Genomic DNA, 18,798 nt, shown 5'->3' with positions numbered 1-18,798 from the left:
TCGATCACGTCGTTCGATCTAACAATTTTTGATATTTTTACCAGTTGAGTTAGGATTTGTGAACAGAAACACGCTTACTATAATATATATATATATATATATATATATATATATATATATATATTTTGCTTTAAATGAGTCCCATTAATAAATCCTTGTCATTATATTTTAACAACACATATTTATTTTGAAAGAATTTACTTTCTTGTCCTGAATTATAAGTCCTTTGAAAAAATATTTTTTCAAGTTATAAGTCACTTTGCAATACCAATAAATCGTTAATAATATTACTTATCTTATTATCCCTTTGGCTATCTATTATTCTCTTATTTTAATTATTTAATTTATCTTCTTCATATCATTAGTGAATGATACTCTTATAGAATAATTCATAATTTTTCATTTTCATACAATATTTATTACATTTATTAATTTGTATGAAATAATCACAACAACTTAAAATTTGGGATGATCCTTAAAAAAAATCATATAATTTAAGACGAATGAAGTATTAAAGATGAGTGCTAGCAACACATTTTCTCTTCTATTTTTCGAAATTTATATGAATCTTACAAAATTATGTAGATTGCATGTAAATCTTGTGCACCTTATAAATTTTTAATCAATATAAAAGAGTGAGTTGAAATGTGTAAACGTTTTCAAAACATTATTCTTTATTAAATATATATGAATATTATCGGTAAGTTCATTGCAGTAGGTTGATGGTCCAAAACCTTTTTATTTTTCATGTAAGAAACTAATTGCCTCAACCACGTGCTGCACGTGTCTCCTCCCGCCTCCACACACTGTTCTTCCGGCACGTGATTTTGCCGCGAAAACCAAACAACCCACACCCCTCTGTTTTCCCTGTTTCATTTTTTCATCACAAAAAAAGATCCAAATGCTTTCACTGACCCGAACCCGATTAACCACTACCTTCCATTTTCGCACTTTCATTCCACATTGTGATCCAATTCATCGGAGAAACAATTCTCAAAGCATTTCGTTCGATCCGAACCAAACACCCCGAAGCTAAGGTATGGAATCAATCCTAGCAAGAGCATTGGAATACACGCTCAAATACTGGCTCAAATCATTCACCAGAGACCAGTTCAAATTGCAGGGTCGCACCGTTCAGCTTTCTAATTTAGGTCATTTCCCTCTTTTTCCTTCAATGTTCATAATTACGGTTAATCATCACAATGATTCGTTTGTTTTTGGACTTTTGAATTTGGAATTTTGTGTATTTCAGATATAAACGGTGATGCATTGCATTCCAGCGTTGGATTGCCGCCTGCACTCAATGTCACCACCGCTAAAGTTGGAAAATTGGAGATCAGGGTTTGTCAATTTGTCAATTTCATTATTTGGTTCATGTTGATGTTTAATTTCTTAGAATTGCATGTAAATTGTGTAAAAAGTTACGGTAATTCGCTTCTAGTCAAATAACTTACAATGCTGTAGTCTAAGCATGTAGTCTAAGCAGTTACTCGCTCTCGAGTGAAATATAAGCAAAAATGGTATTTGAAAAGTTGATATATGTGGTATAAAATACTCTTTTTCTGGTCCTATTTATAAGAGAAAGTTGAGCCATATACATCAGCTTTTGTTCCCAACTTTCTCTTATAAGCAGGACTGGAGGGAGTATTTATTTATAAGGATAGTTTTTTGTACTTTTTCCTCTTTCTATGTTTATTTTACGGCATCATTGTCTTTTTTAGTAATAATTGTAATTTACGAGTATGCAATGCATCCACATTTTTTTTCCGAGCGTTTTCTTTGAGTTCTTAGAAATCCGGATGCAAAATTGGATGAGATACTTTTTATTATTATTAGTAAAAGAAATTAGACCAAACTCCACCTTTATATTTTCTTGTTAGGCATTTTTCTTTTTTATTTGTTTTATTGAAGATTTTATGGTTTTTGATTGATTGAGAACAATTTGCCTTTGTAGCTACCGTCAGTGAGCAATGTACAGACAGAGCCAATCATTGTGCAAATTGATAGGCTTGATTTGGTTCTTGAGGAGAATTCTGATTTTACACCACCTGAGACTCCAACCAGGTAGTGAAATCAGTCTCTTGCGATTACTGGGTGTGAGGGAATTCATTGTAGAGTGATGGTTTTAATGCCAGCTGTTAAAGCTTTACAGTCCTTGTTTTTTCACTGTTGTATGCAGTTCCACGCCTTCAAGTGCTTCTGCCAAGGGTAGCGGGTACGGCTTCGCTGATAAGGTTGTTTGACTATCATTTCTAAGCCTAAATTAATGTGTATGTGACATTCATATTCTGATAACTATATGGTGGTTGTAGTAAAATTTAACAAATGAAATAGGGGTAAAGAAAAGCAAAAACTCTTTGTGATACAGTTTATTGGGGCGGGAATCGAATTATTCACTTCATGCTATTATGGGACTTTGTCATTCCCCCACCTCTTTTCCTTTTCTTAAAGTTGTTGCCAGTTATTTTCAGGACAATTTTAAGTAACATGAAAATAAAAATGTAGGCAGAGTTTGACGAGATCTAACATCTACTATAGATAGGATCAAAATAGTCCTTAAAAGGCTTGAGCAATCATCAGCTCTGGAGCTAGCTTTTGAGGTAGCATCAGACCTACCCAGAATTCTAAGACAACCTTCAACACCCACTTTTTCAATTCCCAACACTCCACATCATTTTCTCTGTCTTAATTCAATACCCATTCAATTTTATCCACTCCAATGGTTTTATCATTCAACACCCTACCCCACCAACTTTTATTTCTTATTCTTATTTAATTTTTGTTTTTATAATTACATAAAATTATAATTATCGATTATAATTAAATTAAAATAAAGAAACACTTAACAATTTTTTTTTTGTTTTTTGTAAAAACAAAATTTATTTAAATAATTTATTTTTATTTTCTTAACTTAAAATGCAATACAACAAACTAAGCATGTTGGTTGGGAAATTGATTTGGGTTTTGATAATTGTTGGGATTTTGGTAGCTAAATGGGTAATCAGAAGATTTTTGGGTGTTGAATTGGTTGTTATTGGGATCCATTTCACTAATCAATGACTAAAACTTCAAAAGAAAAGCTAATAATAATATTAAGAGTGAAAAACTTGGTTTTTTTTTCTATGTCCAAATCAAATGATCCAAGTCTCTATTTATAGAGGGAAAAAATCATGAATTTTGGTAAAAAAAAATAAAAAAAAATATTAATTTGCAATGAAATAATTGAGTCCAAATTATTAAGAAGATAAAAATTCAAGCAGCCAATCGTAACATGCCAAGTGTCACAGCATTTATCCATTTCTCTTTCTCTCTCTGCGGATCCTGTCCCTCACTCTCCCTGTCGGAGAGTGAGCTGCACGCGCCTGGATCAAGCAATCGCGTCGCGCCACGTGGCAGATCGGGCCAGGCTTTCAACATGTTGAGTATCTTCATCATCTCTTTCCTCCAACTCACTTTCAACACCCCCCACTCCAATGGTTAAACATGTTGAATGAGTGATTCAATAACCCCATTGCACTTGGTCTAAGATGTTATATTATCCTATTCTATATCTGTTATTAGACTACCTGAATTTGTCCACACGATAGAGTTTTCTAATCCCAAGCTCATATTTGTCCACACTCTAGAGTTCAATCCTAGGCTTGAGGGACTGTTGTTATTGGGCCATGTGCATTTATTCATGCTTTAGATGTCTAGTCTTGTGCATGAGGAGGTATGTTGAGACCCCAAAACGACTAGAGACATGACCAAAATAATTTTTATAATTTATGGAACAACTTTAAAGATTAGTAGTTTCTTTCGTATACCAGTCATTTTCCATAATGAACAACTTCAGGGAAGAATAGGATAAGTATTAGTAGTTACGTCCATATACCACTCATTTCCTATTGATACAGAAATTTAAATTGAATATTACTCATTTCTACTGACTGTGGGCAACCTTCAGATTGCAGATGGAATGACTATACAGATTCATACAGTTAATCTATTACTTGAAACTCATGGTAGTGCTCGTCTCCAAGGGGCAGCAACATGGTAACTTCGTCTTACAAGTGCTCTGGTTTTTCATTCCTCATTTTATTCGTGTTCTACAATCATTGTCGGTTGTTATGGGTCTCGATGAATTTAAAATTAATATTTCTGTATTAGTATGTGAGGGGTAACCTTGGCGCAACTGGTGAAGTTGTTGTCATGTGACTGGAAGGTCACGGGTTCAACTCCTGGAAACAGTCTCTTGTGTAAAAAACAGGGTAAGGCTGCGTACAATGGACCAAATGGTGGGACCCCTTCCCGAACCCTGCGTATGCGGGAGCTTTAGTGCACCGGGTTGCCCTTTTATTTCTGTATTAGTATGTCATTCTCTGTTGGAGTTCCATGAGGTGTCAGCTCAATGTAAGAGTCTGACCTTGTAACCTTGAGAGATGGAGTTCAAATCCCCTTTAGGACGGTTGTAAAATGACAATTAATGTCACTTTAATCAATAATAATTTTCCCCTCCCCCAATTTGTTTTAAAAAAATATGTTGTTGGAGTTGGTTCAGTGTAATAATAACTTTTAGCATAAACCCAGTGAATTATACATACGTGTTTGATTCAAACTGTGTCATAAGTTTTTCCCTGAGATCTATTTGTAAACATCCTTGTTCCATGTCTCTAATTGTAGGGCACCACCCATGGCGTCTATAACCATACACAACCTTTTGCTGTATACCACAAATGAAAGCTGGCAGGTAATTGTGTTGAGACTCATTTTTATGGTATAATTCTTAATACTTCTGGTGTATAAAGTCTATTTTCCCTTTTTTTCAGGTTGTAAATCTTAAGGAGGCGCGGGATTTCTCATCTAATAAGAAGTATATTTATGTCTTCAAAGTACTATACCACCTTTCATTTTATTTTCTTGTTTGTATACAACATGCATTGTGTTGATTTGGCTGTCGTCGTATATTTCGTTTCCATATTATGTCTCCTTTCATCATAATATGACCTTTCATCAGAATGTTTACTTTCTGTTATATTTTTTCAAATCGAGCATGCTATGTTGCTTACATTTGTATTACCCCAAAAATAATTTGAACTTTTTCTCTCTTCAGAAATTGGAATGGGAATCATTATCTATTGATCTTTTGCCTCATCCTGACATGTTCACGGATGCTACTTCAGGCAGCTCTCAAGTAGGTTCAAACCTGAGAGATGATGATGGTGCAAAGAGAGTATTCTTTGGAGGCGAGCGTTTTATAGAAGGAATATCAGGAGAAGCACATGTAATGAATGAATACAGTTCCTTCAACTAGTTGTATAATATCCTGTTTTTGTCTATAATTTTATGTGTCACGACTCATGAAATATAATTTTACCTTTATATTTATCAGATCACTGTTCAGAGAACTGAATTGAACAGTCCACTTGGGCTCGAGGTTCAGTTACATGTCACAGAAGCCATTTGCCCTGCATTAAGTGAACCAGGTCAGTAAAGGAGCTTGTTAGACTTCTAATGTCCATATTGAATTGATATATAAGGCACAGATGTAACCAGAGGTTGATGCAACATATGAACAGGGCTACGTGCACTTCTCCGCTTTATGACAGGAATATATGTTTGTCTAAACAGGGGAAATGTAGATTTCAAGGCCCAGCAGGTTTCATATTGCCTCTCTCCTTTGACCTAACAATTTTTCACAAGTTTGTTAAGGTTAAAACTACTAAAATATCATTATATCATTCTGAGTCTGTTGTTTTTGAATTAATCATGATAGCAATCTACTGAAGCTGCTGGGCGTTCTCTTGTGTCAATTGTTGTGGACCATATATTTCTGTGCATTAAAGATTCTGGTACATCTTTATCCTTAACTGATTTAAATATCAATTAATTATTATTTAATATTCTAGAAATATTTGCTTTATTGATTGATGATATATTCAATACAACTTTATTTATGTTTTTCTTCTTTGTTCTTAGTACATCTTAAATAGAACAAGAAACAGAGGGAGACATGTCCCTTATTTAAAAGAATCAGAATCCTAAGAAATAAAAAAGGGAAAGATAAACCTCATGATTAAGGATTTGACTAATCCTTACATTAATTCTAGGATTTTAATTGCCTAATTTATTTACACCCATAGATTCAAGCATTCTTAATTTATCTACACTCCCCCTCAAGCTGGTGTAAACATATGTATCATACCCAACTTGGTAACTTGGTGTTCAAACAGTTGACCCTTGATTAGAACATCTACAATCTGTTGGGTGGTTGGAACAAATGGAATGCATACCACTCTCTCTTCAAGCTTCTCATCGATAAAATGTTTGTTCATCTAAACATGTTCTGTACGGTCATGCAAAGTTTGGATTATGAACTATATTTATTGCAGCCTTGTTGTCACAATATGGCTGCAAAGGAAGAGTTACCGTTTTTCAAGCTCTTCTACTACTCTCTTTGGCTATAGAACTCCACCTATTTCTTGAGCCATTGATCGAAACTGTAAGCCATTGTGGATGCTCTCACTCTCTTAACTTTTTTGCGGGCCCACTTAAATGTAATGATATAAATTTATTTGTGGGACCCATTTAGTATCTTTTTGAGGTGCTGTGTTGGAGAGAATGGTCGCTTATTAAGCATTAATTTTAAAAATTACAAAATGAGTAATGTGTATATATGAGACCCACTTAAGCACCCAAGGCGGGGAGGTCCACTGTGGATGCTCTAATAGTCTATTGTGTCCATTAAAATAAAGTCCTATGTGTATACATGCTATGCAAAATGATCTTACAATCATTTGGCATCACCTTGCAGGGTTCCAGCTTGAGCTTTTAATGCAGTCCCTCTTTTTTTCTCGGGTACTTTTCCTCGATAGTATTACCATTTGTTTCTTTCTCCATGCACTCATTTTATTTTTTGGATGTCTCCTTGTTGAAATTATAGGTTTTAGATAGGAAAGGACGAAAGAGAGCAAGGAGGTTCTGAATAATTTGATATTAGATTGATATGGTATGTGTTTAAAATACAAAGCACTTACACCTATTTTCATTAAGAACTAGGCATAGTACTAGCGTAAAGCTACGTGCATAAGCTCAAATTCACCACTACATATGATTCCCACCCGAACTAAACAAGGTAACATAATGAAATTAGGAAACATCTCGAGATTGCTCTCTGAATTAGATAACCGATTCTTCAATGTATTCTAAATTTCTTTTCTTGAGATGTTTTATCAATTTTTAACCTTCCACAATTCAAAAGATAGTGTTGTTAAGGAATCATGGGAACTCAATACTGAACTTTGTATATGATGTTGAAACAGTAGTTTTTCTACTTAAAGTAATGTGTATGTGTGTATGTAATAACCATTGGCTTATATGTCCCGTGTTGGTACACTTGATATGAATGAGCTAGAAATAAGAGAAAAAAAATAGAAAAATCGTTCACATGACATATATGCTGTCTATGTGAATTTGTCATGGGAAACAATTTCTGTCTAACAAAAATCGATTGTATTACAAGTGAAATTCTTAAGTAATAAGACCAATGCTCCCAGACAAGGAAAATTCGTATGGCCCCAAGGTCGAAATAGAAAACAGATAGAAATCCCATATCCTTCCCTACCTCTACAGTTCAAAATTCCAGTGAAGGTAGATCCTCTTAGATATGGCTCTCTTTTCATTATCTTTCCTTCTGCATATGTTTTCCCTTCCTAAAGAGTGTTTTGGTATGTTAAAATAAACATGAAGAGACTTTCTGGGCCCAGCTTTAATAGCAGCTAGTTTCATATCTATCAATTTGCCACAAGTTCAATTCTTTAGTTATCAGCTAAGTATCTATTATAAAAGTCAAGAGATGGAAAGCTCCTTCTACGGCTTATTTCCTTTGTTAATTTATGATATGGGATTTTGTTTTCTGCATTTACTCATTCAAAATACCTAACGCCGTTGACAAATATACACCTTTTATTATCTCTTCAATGATGAATCAAGCTCCCATGTTTGTAGTCCCTTTTCTGTGCCATATTATCAGGCTCCCAACAGAGAAGAATGATTATTTGATACATTATCCATGCAGGCCAGTCTTTCTGAAGGAGATAACGACAGTAACTTGACCAGGATTACAATTGCAGGACTATTTTTGAGGTTTGTGTCTTTATGCTATGCCTAGTTGACTGTATTAATTGTTATACCGTTTGAGGTTTGTGTCTTTATGCTATGCCTAGTTGACTGTATTAATTGTTATACCGTAACTAAATTGTAGTATGTGCTTCTTGAAATACAGGGATACATTTTCACGCCCTCCATGTACATTAGTGCAGCCATCGATGGAATCTGTCACACAACAAGCTTTTCAAGTGCCGGATTTTGGTATGCATTTAATTCGGCCTCTCACATGTCATAAGTCATAGCTTCATATTGGTTTACTATGATTAATAGCTATTACCTGTTATCTAAGAGGTCAATTTCTTTTAATGATGTGGCAACATCTGACTGGTTGTATGGTAATGTAAAAGTTTTACATACATTGGATTAAAAATTGAACTGTCCAAGTTATTGACTCATTTTCTTGTTAAGAATATGTTTGGTTAATTAAATGTTTCATTCCTTCCTTTTGGCAGCTAGAAGCTTTTGCCCGCCAATATATCCTCTAGGAGAACAGCAGTGGCAATTGATTGTGGAAACTCCTCTAATATGCATCCACGCCCTTCAGATCATGCCTTCTCCACTTCCACCATCCCTTGCTTCTCAAACAGTTATTGACTGTCAGTCTCTTATGGTATATGGCTCCTTGTAAGCTATTTTAGTAAAGTACCTGCCAGTACATCTATTTAATTTTTCGTTTCCAATTATTTGATGACATTTTTTTATTTTACAGGTCCATCTCCATGAAGAATCCTGCTTGAGGATATCATCCTTCTTAGCTGATGGAATTGTTGTCAATCGTGGTGACATTTTACCAGATTTCTCTGTGAATTCTTTTATTTTCACTCTCAAGGGTTTGGATATTACAGTTCCTTTGGATAAGGCCCAATTGGATTTTTGTGTAAGCAACACGGATGATACAGTTAAATCCTTATTTGCTGGAGCAAGGCTACATATTGAAAACCTTTTCGTTTTAGATTCACCTTCAATGAAACCAAGAATACTAAACCTGGAGAACGATCCTGCTTGCTTCTGTCTCTGGGAAGATCAACCAATTGATGCCAGCCAGAAGAAGTGGGCTGCCAGAACATCCCACCTTACTCTATCTTTGGAAGCAAATACTGGCACATTTGGGCGTCAGAATTCTCTGGGATGGACTGCTGGATTGTGGAGATGTGTCGATTTGAAAGATGCTTGCTTTGAAGTAGCTATGGTAACTGCTGACGGCAGCCCATTGTTAAAGGTTCCTCCTCCTGCGGGTATTATGAGGGTTGGGGTTTCTTGTGAACAGTATCTATCCAACACTTCTATTGAACAATTATTTTTTGTCCTGGATCTCTATGCTTATTTTGGGAGAGTTAGTGAAAAAATAGCCATAGCTTGGAAAAGGAAAGAAATGAAGGACGCTAGGAATACATCTTTCAGTGGACAGCTGATCGACAAAGTTCCTAGTGACGCTGCTGTAAGTTTAGCCATAAAAAAGCTCCAACTTCGATTTCTTGAGTCTTCTTCTGTGAATATGGAGGGAATTCCTCTAGTTCAGTTTGTCGGAGATGATCTGTTCTTTAATGCCACTCATAGAACCCTTGGTGGTGCTATTGTTGTATCATCCACTTTACGCTGGGAGAGTGTTGAGATAGACTGCGTGGATTCTGAGGAGCATTTGGCATGTGATAATGGCACATCTTTTATTTTTGGGGAAAATGTTCCTTCAATGAGTGATATTGGATACCCTCAACTGACAGCTGTTTTCTGGGTGGATAACAGTAATCATCTATTGAATGGAAATGCTCGTTCAGTCCCGTTTTTGATCTTAAGTATGGATCAAGTCATACCATTTTATGAAGTAGACAATGAGTCTCATTGTTTGAATATCTCCGCTTCAATATCTGGTGTTCGTCTTGGTGGTGGAATGAACTACGCTGAAGCCCTCCTACATTGGGTTGGAATACTTGGGCCTGATGGCGGTCCAGGGAAGGGTCTTTCTATAGGGTTCGAAAACTTACAAAAAGGGCCATTGGGAAAACTTTTTAAGACAACACCTATAATTGTTGATAATTCAGAAGATGGTATGAGATAACCTCATTTACTGAAGCCGGTGTTTGCTACACACACACACACACACACATTTTACTATGTTGCTTTCCTCGTGTTTTATTTGTTACATAAGTATAATTTCTTACTAACCATATTTTACACCAGAAAGTGTCAGAGAAGGGAAAGAACCCAGTTTTCCGCACTTGAAGAAGCCAGACAATGTGGATGTAACTATAGAGTTGAAGGACTGGTTGTTTGCTCTTGAAGGTGCACAAGATATGGCCAAAAGATGGTGGTTCTCTAGTCAAGGAGACATAGGTAGAGAACAGAGGTGTTGGCATACAACCGTCCACAGTTTAGAAGTAAAAGCTAGAAGTAGCCCAAAGAAGGTTACAGGTGGCAAGGCGCAACATTCACATAGAAAACAATATCCTTTAGAACTGGTTACGGTAAACAGATACCTTTTTCTTCAAGATTTAATGCAGTTTGTGTGCGTAAGTTGCTTTCTGGATAATTAAGGAGTTTCTCACTGCTTTAAAGAGTAATACTTGGGTTTATTGGATGACACTAGGAAATATGGAGAAACACCATATCAAAGTGTTTAAAAACTATTTTGGCAGTCCATCAGTTTGTATTTCCCAGAGAAATTTGCATTCAATTATTTGCTTACAGTTATCCATGGTATTAGTGGTCTATTGTATATCATGGGACCTAATAATCTAATTTGCAAATTCCAACCTATGAATTTTATCATTCAAATGTTGCTAAAACTTATCAGACCAAAATGGATAGTCAATGATTCTCTCTCTCTCTGTCTCTCTCTCAATTTGGTTGTTAATGCTATGGATCGTTGGATGTGCTACACAATTTTTGTTTGACTGACTAGTAACAACTGCTATGTTGAAACATGGATAACTTAAATGTCAAAATAGCTCGTTTATTTTTGCTCCTGTTTAGAACTTTGATATTTTGTTTATACAAGCTTTACTTTTCCCCGGGATGCAAACTTGAGATATGATATTCCCATTGTTTATACAAGTTTTACTTTTCTTGTCTCGAGTATTTTTAATTCTCAGGAAATGACATTCCCATGTTTTACTGTTTTAATTTTCATGATGTGGAGTGTATCTCGTCTTGCCCATGACATGGGAATATGGAAGTCATATTCTAATCTAAACACAACTTCCTTTTGCGCATCTTCCTCCCACCATTTAAATTTTAAAAAGTATCTGAAATATTAAATATTAATTGAAATTTACCCACGAATGACATTCTTGAGAATATCATAATTATTCATAAGAATGTAATATATACTTTGAAACAAACGCAGCATTGATTGATATTATGTGTGTCTTATTATTTCTGCGTCTCACCTGTTGTTTAGACACGGCCTGTTGTAACCGTTGCATATTGAGATGGTACTTGCAGGTTGTAGTTCAAGGGCTGAAGATCTTGAAACCCACAACCCAAAAAGATGTCATGTCATCCATGTTAACCACTAATGGAGTTAAAGAACTGACTGATGCAGTTCAGGGAATCGGCCTTGAAGTGGACTTGATATTACATGAGGATAATGCCGATGATGAAAGGGCCGATTGGGAAGTGGGAAACCTAAAATTCTCTATAAAACAACCGGTAATCGGAATCTCATAACTAAAGCATGTAACCAATGTCTCTCTATAGGATATGGTTGTGTATGATCAAGATTTTACCTTGCAGATTGAGGCTGTTGTAACCAAGGATGAGTTCCAGCACCTCAATTTTTTATGCAAATCTGAAATTGATTCCATGGGCCGTATAACAGCTGGAATTCTACAATTGCTTAAGCTAGAAGGTTCTGTCAGCCAGTCTGTAATGGATCAGCTAGGAAACATTGGTATGCTGTAATTTTTTTTTATGTATCCAATGCTTTTCATCGGTCAATCCTTACTTTTTTTTATCATGTATCCAATGCTTAGATAGGACCCAAAATGTGTTTATAGGACTTGCACAATCTTAACCTAACAAAACAATTTTGTGTGGTTGAATTAAGTCAAAAATCAAGATAGCAGGGTCTATCCTTGATCTGTTAATGAACCACTCTGTATTATCCATGAACCAAGTCAAATCGCTCTAAACGTGAAGAAGTGTATAAAAAGGGCAACCCGGTGCACTAAAGCTCTCGCATACGCAGGGTCCGGGAAGGGGTCCCACCATTTGGTGTATTGTACGCAGCCTTACCCTGTTTTTTACACAAGAGTTTTACACAAGAGGCTGTTTCCAGGACTTGAACCCGTGACCTTCCAGTCACATGACAACAACTTTACCAGTTGCGCCATGGTTACCCTTCAGACGTGAAGAAGTCTATTGGAGGAAAAAAACTCAAGTCCCACATTGGGTAGAGATATAGTCTAAATAAAGTTATAAAACTTGGACAACCATTGCTTTACAAACTGATTTTATGGGATTGAGTTAAGTTTAAAATTTTAGAGTATCTCGATCATTGAAGAGAGGAAACACATATCAATAACAACCCAAAGGATATTATGAGTTACTTTGTTTTAGGGTTAGAAGCTATAGGAAAACACTAGTGACTTAAAGGTTGGTTGGCTTGAATAATAACCTAAAGGATATTATGAGTTATTTCTGCCCTCATTTTTTTGTGAACATTTATTATCATGATTTGCAGGGAGTGAAGGCATTGACAAGAATCTTTCTCCGGAGAAACTCAGCATAGATGGTAGTGTTAGCAGCAGGGGTCCTTCTCAATTACCAAAACTAATAAATGAAAGCCCACACAAATCTATGGAATCAACAATAACTTTGCTTGAGGAAGCGGTTGTGGATTCACAGGCTAAGATAAATGCTTTGGTCAACGATATTGGTACTTCCGAGTCCTCCCTTCAGCACCTTGACGTTGTTAAACAACTTAGTCAACATATTGAGTCAATGCAAGGTTTATTGACGCAATTACGGAATCAACTTTAAGACTTCACCTCCTGTAACTGGAATTAAGTATTTTCTTTCAAATAGATTACAATTCTTTTTGTATATAGCATAATAGTCCGTATGTTAAGTGTTGTATACGTTAGGCAGAAATAAGGGCTAGGAAAGAATGATAGGAAAGAATGCAATTTCTGTTGCAGACATTAAGCAGTAGGGAATGATAGGAAAGAATGCAATTTTAAATGTTGAATTCTCGCAACAGAAAATTATGATTACAGGTTTGGGGAGAATTTTCAGATTGCACTGTTGCAAAAGAGTAAACATCGATATTTAGGGCCTGTTTGAAATAGTTTTTGTTTTCAGTTTTTGAAATATACAAGTCCTCTTTTCACGATAGTTATCCTTTTACATGTTTTAGTTTTTTAGTCCCAAAACTAAAAAATTCAAAACAGTTTCCAAATGCAATTTTAAAAATAGTTTAGCAAACAAGTTTTAAATTTTCAAGTTTTTAAAAACTAAAAAAGAGTTTTTAGAAAGTGTTTCAAAAACTAGACCAACTAATAATTTAAGTTGCATCGAGATATGAATTTGCATAATGTAGTCCATAATATTGGATTAAAGGGATTTTTGAGATAGATGGCAAGGTTGTAGATCTAGCTAGTTAATACTTCTCTTGACAAAAAAAGAAGATATAGGTAATACTCCAAAGATAGATTCTTTATCTAAAAAAAGATTTAGTTAATACTCCAAAGATAGATTCTTTAGACTATGCGCCATAATAAAAATATACTTTCTTATTTCAAGGCTTGATCGTTGCTCTTTCAAACACAATGCTTGAGTCCTTGTGAGCTTAGCTCAATTGGTAAAGACAGTGCATAATATATGCAAGGTTCGAGGTTCAAACACCGGCCACCAAAAAAAAAAACACAATGATTGAACCTTGACTTGACTATCTATATGCTCAAAGGTCTTTGTTATCCACCCAATATACCACACAATGTTGATTCAACAATGAACACTTAAATTTTGAACAATACCATTGTAGTAACTAAACAGTACAACCAACAAACCTCCCATAAAATTAATAGAATTCCCCTTTAAAAATAAGGCTGGAATTAGGGCTGGGCAAAATTAACGGTTAACCGAACCGAATCGGTTAACCGAACCGAACCATATCAAAATTAACTGAACCATTTCACAAATTTATGAACTGAACAATTATTTTGATAACAGTTAATTAACCGAACCGAACCATTAATAACCACAGTTATCCAAACCGAACCGAACCATTAAGCATATCTATTTAAAACCAACTTATTTTAAAAAAACAACTTATTTTAAAATAACTTATTTTATGCAAAACAACTTATTTTAAAATCAACTTATTCAAAACAGCTTATTTATGCAAAACAGCTTATTAGGATCTCATTTTTCAAAATAACTTATTCAAAACAACTTATTTATACGAAACAACTTATTAGGATCTCATTTTAAAAAACAACTTATTCAAAACAGCTTATTTATACAAAACGGCTTATCAAGATCTCTTTTTTCAAAACTACTTATTCAAAACAGCTTATTCATGCAAAAAAAGCTTATTAGGATCTCATTTTTCAAAATAACTTACTCAAAACAACTTATTAGGATCTCATTTTAAAAAAAAAACTTATTCAAAACAGCTTATTTATACAAAACGGCTTATCAAGATCTCTTTTTTCAAAACTACTTATTCAAAACAGCTTATTTATGCAAAACAGCTTATTAGGATCTCTTTTTTCAAAATAACTTATTCAAAATAGCTTATTTATGTAAAACAGCTTATTAGGATCTCTTTTTTCAAAATAACTTATTCAAAACAGCTTATTTATACAAAATGGCTTATCAAGATCTCTTTTTTCAAAACTACATATTCAAAACAGCTTATTTATGCAAAACAGCTTATTAGGATCTCATTTTTCAAAATAACTTATTCAAAACAACTTATTTATACGAAACAACTTATTAGGATCTCATTTTAAAAAAAACTTATTCAAAACAACTTATTTATACAAAACGGTTTATCAAGATCTCTTTTTTTCAAAACTACTTATTCAAAACAACTTATTTATGCAAAACAGCTTATTAGGATCTCTTTTTTCAAAATAACTTATTCAAAATAGCTTATTTATGTAAAACAGCTTATTAGGATCTCTTTTTTCAAAATAACTTATTCAAAACAGCTTATTTATACAAAACGGCTTATCAAGATCTCTTTTTTCAAAACTAATTATTCAAAACAGCTTATTTATGCAAAACAGCTTATTAGGATCTCTTTTTTCAAAATAACTTATTCAAAATAGCTTATTTATGTAAAACAGCTTATTAGGATCTCTTTTTTCAAAATAACTTATTCAAAACAGCTTATTTATACAAAACGACTTATCAAGATCTCTTTTTTCAAAACTACTTATTCAAAACAATTTATTTATGCAAAATAACTTATTCAAAAGAGCTTATTTATGCAAAACAGCTTATTAGGATCTCTTTTTTCAAAATAACCTATTCAAAATAGCTTATTTATGCAAAACAGCTTATTAGGATCTATTTTTTCAAAATAACTTATTCAAAACAGCTTATTTATGCAAATAAGTAATTTTGAAAAATGAGATCCTAATAAGTTGTTTTGCATAAATAAGTTGTTTCGAATATAAAAAAAGATATCTTAATAATTTTTTGCATAAATAAGCTGTTTTGAATAAGTTATATCGAAAAAATAGATCCTAAAAAGCTGTTTTGCATAAATAAGCTGTTTTGAATAGGTTATTTTGAAAAAAGAGATCTTAATAAGCTGTTTTTGCATAAATAAGCTGTTTCAAATAAATTATTTTGAAAAATGAGATCCTAATAAGCTATTTTGCATAAATAAGTTGTTTCGAATATAAAAAAAGAGATCTTAATAATTTTTTGCATAAACAAGTTGTTTTGAATAAGTTATTTTGAAAAAATAGATCCTAATAAGCTATTTTGCATAAATAAGCTGTTTTGAATAAGTTATTTTGAAAAAATAGATCCTAATAAGTTGTTTTGCACAAATAAGCTGTTTTGAATAAGTTATTTTGAAAAAATAGATCCTAATAAGCTGTTTTGCATAAATAAGCTGTTTTGAATAAGTTATTTTGAAAAAAGAGATCCTAATAAGCTGTTTTGCATAAATAAGTGGCCCATCATTTATGGAAAGGAGGGCACCACTACTTGGAGGAAGTCCAAGCGGCTTTGAGAACCAAGAAAATAACCATGTTCAAGGACATTAGGGTTGAGGAAAGTGGTGAGGGCTTGAATGTGTCAAGGGGAAAGAGTGAGCATAGGAAAAAAGGCAAGGGAAAGTCGAGGTCTAAGTCTAATTTCAAGGGGTTTGATAAATCGAAATACTGATGTTTAATTTTTTCACAAGCTTGGTTACTTCAAGAAGGATTGTCCTGACAAGGGGGGCAATGGTCGTTCTTCTGTTCAAGTTGCACTGGTGTCTGACGAAGATGGTTATAAGATTGCGGGTGTAACACCCCGTTTTCCCAACGTAAAAATTTCTTAAATAAAATCAGAGTTTTTCATCATAAAACGGAATGTCACATTTCTTAAAAAAACGTAAATGGAATAATAATTTATCCTTCAAAAATATAACAACATAATCTTTAAAACTTCGCAGCGGAATAGTTTGACAACTTAAATAATCTTTGGCACAAGGGCCTCAATATAAAATTTCATAAAACTTAGTTCAACATCAATTCTTGAAAGATTCATAAAGTAATACGTAAGGAACAGAAAGTAAAGACATAATCCCATCCCGTTACGTATCAGAGCACCTAAGACACACTTGTGAGGAGTCCACTCACGACCGCAACTAATCCTGGTTACCTGCAAGTTACCCATACGAAGAGCAACATTTCCAAGCAGAGGGGTGAGATTTCTCAAACAATAATATAAAGCATATAAATCATATAAAGTACATTCAACAACTTAAACATCTTATAATTCATTAATCATATCTAACAACTTAAACTTTCTTAACTAGTGTCACTATTCTTCCTATATTAGTCATATACTTCATCTTATATTATCAATAATATCACATACATCATCACATATCATCATTAGTAAACATGTAGCATCATATCATAAATCACATAGCATCATACCATAAATCACATAGCATCTTATCATAAATCACATAGCATCTTATCATAAACAACTTCATAATCAATCATCATAAACAACTTCGTAATCAATCATCATACACATCATAATCATTCATCATCTTAAGCATCATAATCATTCATAAAGCACTTCATTAATAGCTCATCAACTTGACATCTTAACATCTTAACAACTTGATGACTTCATAACGACTCGACGACTTAACAACTCTTATCATCTCAACGTCTTATCATCTTAGCATCTTGACAACATATGGATCACATAAATAATTCATGTCATATCATAATATAACAATATCAAATGATAATAAACAACATCTTAAAACATCATATTCATCAATCATAAACAACTTCATATAAAATCGTATTTAAACATCAACAATAATTCACTATGTATCTTTGTAAAAACATAATAAATTATCCACAACATATTTTAATGTCAAACCAAAGCTACTGGAAAGATATCACAAATATCAACAACTTTCATGTTTACAACAAAGATCAATTCAAAACAGAAACATATGAACAAAACGCAAAAACATGAAACAGAGAATGCTGTCACCGAACAATTTTGCAAAGACCTCCCTGTAGTATTTTAATCATAACTCAAAGACCAAACATCATTTTCACGTCAAACCAAAGCCACTATAAAGCTAACAAAATTATCTAAAACTTTCATGTTTACGCCTAAGACCAATTCTGTACCGATCAGTACCAGTTTTCATTTTAAATTCGGAAAAGTTGTGCTGAAAGTCCATAAAAATTCAATGTGACCTACATGCAGTAATTTGACCATAACTCAAGTTCTATAAATCCTATTGACGTGAGACCAACGACATTAGAAAGCTAACATCCATACCTACAACTTTCGTGTTTACACCTAAGACCAATTCCGCACTGATCAATACAGGTTTTAATATCAAAATTCGAGCAGAATGCAGATTTTCTCCAAGTTTCACCTAATCTCATGGTTCTAACCTCAAAACTACTTCCAATAATCATCCTATGGATTATCTAAGGTTTGTACACAATTTCTACATCAATTCAACAAGTTTTCATCATCTAATCATCAAAAACTCTCTCAAAACCCTAATTCTCAAATTCTCACAAACTCTCCCCAACTTGTTAGATGTAATCTAATGATTTAACAACTTAATATTAATGCAAGATAGTCTCACCCTCACCTTAGATTAATTCCTGAATCAGCAGCATCGTTCTTTTCCTAAGGTCTTCTCCTCTTCTCTTGACTTTTCTCTTCTCTTCTCTTCTTTCTTGTTCTCCTCTTTTCCAAAAAGCGGTTTAAGGTAAACTCTTTCCAACCTAAGCTTCTCTATTTATAATACTAAAATATTCTTCCCAAATCTATTTAGGCTCAACAACTTATTCTTCTTTCTATTCTAACCCCCAATTTCACTCACACTAATAATCCTCATAATCTTATTTATTTCTAAATTAAATAGATCTCTCCCCCACTTAATAATAATAATACACCAATAACAAATATATCTCTAACAAATAACAA

The 18,798-nt window shown here is 33.7% G+C and overlaps 1 protein-coding gene across 3 annotated transcripts; it reads left to right on the top strand.

Moving 5' to 3' along the window:
* Window positions 1-869: 869 nt before the first annotated feature.
* Window positions 870-13,482, top strand: LOC146931819 (uncharacterized). 3 transcript variants are annotated; one of them, XM_085703380.1, is made up of 20 exons: window positions 870-1,151; window positions 1,253-1,341; window positions 1,955-2,064; window positions 2,180-2,234; window positions 3,947-4,035; window positions 4,663-4,729; window positions 4,809-4,871; window positions 5,093-5,263; window positions 5,372-5,465; window positions 5,559-5,638; window positions 5,756-5,831; window positions 6,794-6,837; window positions 8,057-8,124; window positions 8,264-8,349; window positions 8,601-8,758; window positions 8,858-10,193; window positions 10,327-10,610; window positions 11,590-11,796; window positions 11,881-12,037; window positions 12,830-13,482. In XM_085703380.1, the coding sequence occupies exons 1-20, from the start codon at window positions 1,040-1,042 to the stop codon at window positions 13,126-13,128; spliced, it is 3,645 nt and encodes a 1,214-aa protein (XP_085559506.1). In that variant the 5' UTR covers window positions 870-1,039; the 3' UTR covers window positions 13,129-13,482. The 3 variants fall into 3 exon arrangements, with proteins under 3 accessions (XP_085559506.1, XP_085559507.1, XP_085559508.1); XM_085703381.1 differs by lacking the exons at window positions 870-1,151; window positions 1,253-1,341; window positions 1,955-2,064; window positions 2,180-2,234 and adding an exon at window positions 3,565-3,712; XM_085703382.1 differs by lacking the exons at window positions 870-1,151; window positions 1,253-1,341; window positions 1,955-2,064; window positions 2,180-2,234 and having other exon boundaries at window positions 4,809-4,852.
* Window positions 13,483-18,798: the final 5,316 nt, after the last annotated feature.

The sequence above is a fragment of the Medicago sativa genome, chromosome 4, assembly GCF_051527215.1.
Source record: "Medicago sativa cultivar Bolivia chromosome 4, Bolivia_mono, whole genome shotgun sequence".
Lineage (NCBI taxonomy): Eukaryota > Viridiplantae > Streptophyta > Magnoliopsida > Fabales > Fabaceae > Medicago > Medicago sativa.
The sequence above is the reverse complement of the archived record's forward strand: the minus strand, read 5'-3'. Positions and strand labels throughout refer to the sequence as shown.